The following is a 7,282-nucleotide window of genomic DNA, read 5'->3' on the forward strand; positions in this document are numbered from 1 at the left end:
AGTAAGGAGGGAGGTGTGGGTGCAGGTTTTGCATTTCTTGCGGTTGCAGGGGAAGGTGCCGGGAGTGGAGGTTGGGTTGGTGGGGGGTGTGGACCTGACGAGGGAGTCATGGAGGGAGTGGACTTTTCGGAACGCTAATAGGGGAAGGGAGGAAAATATATCCTTGGTGGTGGGGTCCGTTTGGAGGTGGTAGATTTATAGCAAGGTTACACTTAAAAGACTATGCACTTATCTGTTCCTGTGCTGTGGGCTCTCCCAAACAGGTTCCTCTAAGGTCAGCTGTGAATTCTGCTGTTTGGTATTTTTTCCTGGATGCACTCCGATGTCCAGAGATACTTGAACTTAAACAGCAAAGGCAATAACTGCAGATTCACTGCTGTGTCAGACAGCACTGTAGGTTTCTTTTTCCGACCATGTGGTCGCTGCCTTTGTCTGTCTTCCTCCTTCTAAAGTCCCATTGTTTTGATCTTTTTTCCCCTAAAGTTCCAAAACAGTGCAACAGCTTCTAAAACAGTAATTGCTGCTCCTGGAATTTGAGGAAGTCAGCTCCAACATCTAAAGTATCTCAGAAAAGGAGTAGCTGTTACAGCCACAATTTCTTTTCCTGTCCTCCATCTTGGCTTACCCAGAATCCTCCTTGAGGTGCTACAGCCAGGCGCAAAACACTTTTTATTCTGGTTATCCCTTCTAATCTCCAGAGAAAAGAGAAGTCACATGTCACCACATTATAGTCCAACAGGTTTATTTGAAATCGCTGTCTTTTCTGGCGAAGGAGCAGTGCTCTGGAAGGTTGTGATTCGAATCAACCTGGTCTATAACCTGGTGTCATCAGATTCAGTTGCTGCGTGCAAGTTGACAGAAGTTGTAAACAATATTTGCAACAATTTATTCAATAGTAAATATTAAATCATGAAATGATGTTGAGAAATTGTTATAGTGACAGTACATCTAACATTGAGAACGGCTTTCTCCCTCTGTTCCAGTTCAGGGTGTTCAGCAGAAACACAAGGAGTTGCTCTGGGTACAAACTGAGAAACTGAAAGTGAACACAATTCTAATGAAGGAGAAGGTGAAGATTTTCCAGCTTGTTGATCAGTACACGGAGTTAACGCTCATCTCTAATGGACGAGATCGGACAGTTGTAGAACATGAACTGCTGGCACGAGGCCGACACCATGAGAGGTGCAGAGAGAAACATCTCCAGAGAGAACTGGAAAAACTACAAACTGAGCAGTTGTTCCAGAGCAGTTTCTCCCAAAGAAATTCCACATCTGGAATTATGGTGGTAATGATTGGAGCCTCAGGGGTTGGGAAAACAACAATGGTGCAAAAGATTGTTTATGACTGGGCCATGGAGAAAATATACCCTCAATTTCAATTTGTTTTCAGTTTTAACTTCCGGGATTTGAACACTATTAACGAGAGAATAAACCTGAGGAAGCTGATACAGAGTCAGTATCCTTACTTTGGGGATGTTCTGGGAGAAGTCTGGAAAAACCCTGAGGGATTGCTGTTTATATTCGATGGTTTGGATGAATTCAAGGGCAAAATTGATTTTTCTGACAATCAGGGAAATACAGAATCTCCGTTTATGTGCACAGATCCTGAGTGTTGGTGTGATGTGTCTGACATTGTGTACAGTTTAATCCAGCACAAGTTACTCCCAGGATGTTCGGTGTTAGTAACCACTCGTCCCACTGAGTTACATTTATTGGAAAAGGCTGAGATCAGTGTTGTCTGGACAATCCTGGGGTTTGTTGGAGATGCACAGAAGGAATATTTCAACAAGTTTTTTGATGATCAGAAAGTGGCAGCAGCTGTTTTTAAGCACATAGAAGAGAATGAGATCCTGTACACCATGTGTTACAGCCCTTTGTTCTGCTGGATCCTCGGTCTGTCACTGGGTCCCTTTTTCACAGAAAAGGACAGGAAACAGCAATAAGTTCCCGAGACCATCACCCAGCTGTATTCCTACTATATTTATAACATTCTCGAACACCATGGCCGAGAGATTGAAGATCCCCGTGATGTGTTACTGAAGCTTGGTGAGATGGCCTTCACTGGAGTGTCTGAGAAGAAGATTGTGTTTCGAAATGGTGATTTGATCCAGTACAATCTACAACCGTCCCAGTTCCTGTCTGGGTTCCTGATGGAACTTTTGGAGAGAGATGTCTCAGTCCAGAGTGTGGTTTACACCTTCCCACATCTCACCATCCAAGAGTTTGTAGCTGCACTTGCTCATTTCCTGTCTGCAGATCCTGAGGATATCCAGAGTCTCAGTGAGGAGGATGGTCGATTTGATATATTTCTCCGTTTTGTTGCTGGTCTCTCCTCTCCACAGGCAGCTAAACCCCTGCAGCGTTTTCTGGGTCGGTTTCCCCATCCAACAACCTGTCGAGTGATTGACTGGGTGCAGCAGAAGGTTAAAAGTCAGATTAAAAACACAGCAAGTCCAAATGACAAAAAGAATATGTTGCACTACTTGTTTGAGACTCAGAATAAAGCATTGACTCAGATCGTACTCGGTTCTGCAGAAATCCTTACGTTCCGTGGGCTGGTCCTGAAACCAGTTGACTGTGCAGTCCTGTCTCACCTCATTGGACTATGTGATTTAATACAAGAACTTGACTTGCAATTCTGCAGCATTGAGTGTGCAGACCTTCAGCAACTGATACCTACTCTTCACAAGTGTCAGGTGGTGAGGTAATTCTTCCTTATCGCAAACCGCTAAACAAATTGGCAAACGGTCACAGATTGTGCCATTTCTCTAGATGGAAAGGAAACAAATGATTCACTTAATTCACAGAAATAGATCCAAAATCAATATAACTGATAATAAGATGACCAGTTTTTATTCAAGAACTGAAAATTTAAACTTGGATCTTCTGAACAAAGGATTTCACTGTTTGTGTGGGATTAGTCAACATATGTCATTAAAAGGATCTGATAATTATACTGATAATTAATCATGGGCCAAATAGTAGTGTCTAGGTCATCAAAGATGTGTGATGCTGTTCTACCAAGGTCCTAGTATACGGACCTTCATGGAAATTGCCTGGGAAGTCTTAAAATAGCAATTCCCCAGCTGGACTCTCTACAGATATCTCTGATTCTCATCTAGGGTCAGAGGTTTTGGACAGTTCTTTGCTGGGTAGATGCCCTGGAGATGTTAAGACCAGGTTAACCACTAGCCCCTAATTATTGCTGACCATCCCCTCTCTTCAAACAGTCTGACTGAGACCTAGCTCTTCACACCTGATCCAACCTTCAAACCAGCCTCCTGATCTGACTTTCCACTCAGCTACCTAGTCCACCTCACCCATGTTCTCCTACCTCCCTATTCACTCACCTATTCACTAGCAGTCTGGGCCTTTAAATTTACAACTTACCATCTGCCAAGTAGAGGAGAGGTGTCTATCTCCTCCTACCTCTGCCCCACCATTGTTCCCTGACGGAGACTGCACTGCACATTTCTTCGGAATCTGGGATTGGAAATTCCCAGAAGAAATAGGTAGTGGTGTCGACTTTTGAGAATTTCGAGCGCTGCAGTAAATCACTTACCTTTTGGAGCTGTTTGAAAGATTCAGGACCACATTTCTTGCTGTCAATCTCTGTCTGAAATTCCTCCAACTATCAAATATGGATTGGAGCACGAACACTAAATATTCAGTGACAGGAAGCAAAGAGCAACTGCAGGATAGTGATCTACAACTGAGGGAACTTAGCCTGTCCCTCAGAGTGGTATGAGCTTAGCACACGGCATCAATGACAGCAAATACAGGTGACTAAAAGACATTTTGCTTGGGATTCCTGCTGCTTTGTTAAAAAATGTTGGAAGTGGGTGCCTTGCTCGTGATGTCAGTCAATTCTTTAATTAACTTGTAAACCAATATTATCTGAGAGAAAAGGTGTTGGTATAATAGTTTATTCGGTATTCTTGATGTCGTGCAGAAATATACCAGTTAGGGCTCCTGAGTCAACCCAGAGCAATGAATCGAGGAATTTTGAATAATCCACGGGTCTTTGCTCTACGGGGGGAGTTCCAAACATTCCTCCAACTGCCAAGCCAGCCAAAATAAATATAGGCCCAATTTAATAGAGAATCAACTCAAAAGACTCTATTTCCTTATAAATAATGCTGTAACATTTAAGAATTTTTAACATTCAGAATATTGATCTGAAAGTTTCTGAGGGATGGAGCTTACAGCAGCTGCAGAAAAACACAAGCTCTGTTATTTAACTGGTGGGAAATCAGCCTTTGTCCAGAATTCCTGAGCTGAAGAGCCTGCAGTAGTGACACATGTTCCACAAACATGACCAGGTGTATCAGTGTCTGCCCACAGACTGATTATGATGTTCAGAGTGAAACCTGGTGGAGAGACACTGAAAGGCTTGACACAGATGGCGATTTATTGAACAAGCACATCTGCTGACTGATCCAAGTGTATGTAGAGTGGGACAAGGTGCAATGCATTGTCAATTGGAGAAACTTTGAATATTCAATTTGCTGGGGTTTTTCAGCAGTTCTGGGACATCTAAGAATAAAAATCAGATCCTGATTTGATTCAACTTGTTTCTCGCCCTCTATACGTTTCTGTTTAGACTGCGGGGCAATAAACTTGGAGATTCAGGAGTAAAACAGCTGGCTCTGGCTCTCGGGAAACCGGACTGTAAAATACAGAAAATTGAGTAAGTACTAAAATCTGAATTTGTGTACGTAAAGATGTGAATGTTGAACGGTGCACATTGTTATCAGTATTGATTAAAATGAAATTAATGCAGACTCTTGTTATTTCGCTTTTCTGCTCTCTGCCTCACAGTCTTTGGGATGTTGGTCTCACAGATTCTTGCACTAAGGATCTCCTCTCTGCCATCAGTGTAAACCAGTCAGTTATGTATCTGAACCTGGGATCAAACTCCTTCACATGCCAATCTGTCCCCACTCTCTGCCAACTCATACGGAAGTGCAGGAATCTGAAACAAATCTGGTGAGTGTCTGTCTGAATGGTTCATACACAAAGCAGCATTTTAATGTCTTTGTCAGATTTGTTGGTGAAAGTTATTTAATTGCTTTTCGAAATAATAACTTCACTCCCTATTAGTTACATTGCTCAATCTGTTTATTTCATCTTCAATAATTTTAGGCTGGTGGAGAACTCCTTCACGTCACCCGGACAACTGAAGTCATTGCAGGATATGAGACCTGGGCTGAAAGTTACAGTGTAAACATTTCCATTAATAAACATCACTCCTTTCATCACAGCAACATTCTCGTCCCTCCCTTTAAATGGCTGTACTTGGAGTTGAAATCTTATTCGCTGTTTCCCAGCCTCCAGTTTGAGCTCAGTCAGGGTGTGAGTGAGTACTACGTTCAGTGCCTCGGAATTATCCTACTGTTTCCCTCAGTGTGTCAGAAAGTTACATCAACGATTCAAGTAGACAGACCAAGAACAACTTTTTGGGCAATTTCAGCTGACATTAAACTGTTAAATTGAGCATGTTATTAAACTGAAAGAGAGCAGAAAAACTTTACAAGACTGTTGCCTGGACTGAACAGACTGAGTTACGGGGAGAGGTTGAACAAGCTCGGACCTTTTTTTGTACAGTGTAGGAGACTGAGGAACGGTACCTTTTTATAGAGGTGCATACGATCATGAGAGGCACGGATATGATGAATGCACTCAGTCTTTTTCCCAGGGTTGGGGAATCGAAGACTAGACAGCATTGGTTTAAGGTTAGAGGGGAAAGAATAAAAGGGAACCTTGTGGAGCAATCTTTTTTCCCAGAGGGTGGTACGCATATGGAATGAGCTGCCAGCGGAAGTGCTTCAGGTGGATACACTGACAACATTTAAAAGGCATTTGGAAAAATAGGAGGATAGGAAAGGATTGGAAGGATGTGGGCCAAGTGCAGGGAGATGGGGTTAGTGTGGACGGACATTGTGGTCAGCATGGACCAGTTTAGGCTAAAAGGCATGCCTCTGTGCTGTCGGACTCAGACTCTATGACAGTTACAATGGTCTTACCAATAACATCCACAGCTGGGAAATGGACAGTAAAGAAGCTTGTCACTGAGGTGTAAAGGTGTTATTTTTACCCAAGATACAGTGGGGAAAGACCACTGTCTGAGGTGTTTCTGCTGAAGTAAAATGGGGGTCCGTTCAGTTTTCAGACTCTCGCCTCGTGACTCAAATGCATGTAAATGTCTTGTATGTGTAAGAGGTCTTTGGTTTGTTTGAATAGAATCAAACTCCAATGTTTATTTTTTTCCTTGAAATGCTATTGTGTAAAGCTGACCTGCATTTGTGACTATATGTACAAAGATTTTTTTCTGTATAAAGTAATTCTTGAAATATAAGAAAGAATTTGAATGATTTGTAGAACAGAGAACATGACAGCACAGTACAGGCCCTTCGGCCCTCAATGTTTTGCTAACCTGTGAACCCAATCTGAAGCCCATCTAACCTACACTGTTCCATTCTGGTCCATATGTTTATCCAATGACCATTTAAATGCCCTTAAAATTGGCGAGTCTACCACTGTTGCAGGCAGGGTATTCCATGCCACTACTGTGAACCCAATCTGAAGCCCATCTAACCTACACTGTTCCATTCTTGTCCATATGTTTATCCAATGACCATTTAAATGCCCTTGAAATTGGCGAGTCTACCACTGTTGCAGGCAGGGTATTCCATGCCACTACTACTCTCTGAGTAAAGAAACTACCCCTGACATCTGTCCTATAACTATCACCCCTCAATTTAAAGCTATGTCCCCTCGTGCTAGCCATCACTATCCAAGCAAAATCGCTCTCACTGTCCACCCTATCTAACCCTCTGATTATCTTTATGTCTCAATTAAGTCACCTGTCAATATTTTTCTCTCTAACGAAAACAGCCTCAAGTCCCTCAGCCTTTCCTCATAAGACCTTCTCTCCATACCAGGCAACATCTGAGTAAATCCCCTCTGAACCCATTCCATAGCTTCCAAATCCTTCCTATAATGTGGTGACCAGAACTGTATGCAATATTCCAAGTGCGGCTGCACCAGAGTTTTATACAGCTGCAGCATGACCTCGTGGCTCTGAAACTCAATCCCTCTACCAACAAAAGCTAACATACCGTATGCCTTCTTAGCAACTCAACCTGGGTGTCCCCATCTTCATGCCCACCCCCCAAAACCCACCTCCACACCCTCTCCCTGACCCCACCTCCACAGCCTCCCCCAACCACACCTCCATACCCGCCCCCTGACCCCACCTCCACAATCACCCCCTGACGCCA

The 7,282-nt window shown here is 43.1% G+C and overlaps 1 protein-coding gene across 1 annotated transcript in view; it reads left to right on the forward strand.

The window, feature by feature from the left end:
- The window catches only part of LOC122554906 (NACHT, LRR and PYD domains-containing protein 3-like), a 10,200-nt gene extending 4,474 nt beyond the window's left edge, over positions 1-5,726 (forward strand). Inside the window, 4 exon segments of the mRNA XM_043700296.1 lie at positions 984-2,703; positions 4,603-4,689; positions 4,821-4,988; positions 5,145-5,726. Coding sequence (XP_043556231.1) covers positions 984-2,703; positions 4,603-4,689; positions 4,821-4,988; positions 5,145-5,226 — 2,057 coding nt within the window. The 3' untranslated portion in view covers positions 5,227-5,726.
- Positions 5,727-7,282: the final 1,556 nt, after the last annotated feature.

Source organism: Chiloscyllium plagiosum, chromosome 12 (genome assembly GCF_004010195.1).
Source record: "Chiloscyllium plagiosum isolate BGI_BamShark_2017 chromosome 12, ASM401019v2, whole genome shotgun sequence".
NCBI lineage: Eukaryota > Metazoa > Chordata > Chondrichthyes > Orectolobiformes > Hemiscylliidae > Chiloscyllium > Chiloscyllium plagiosum.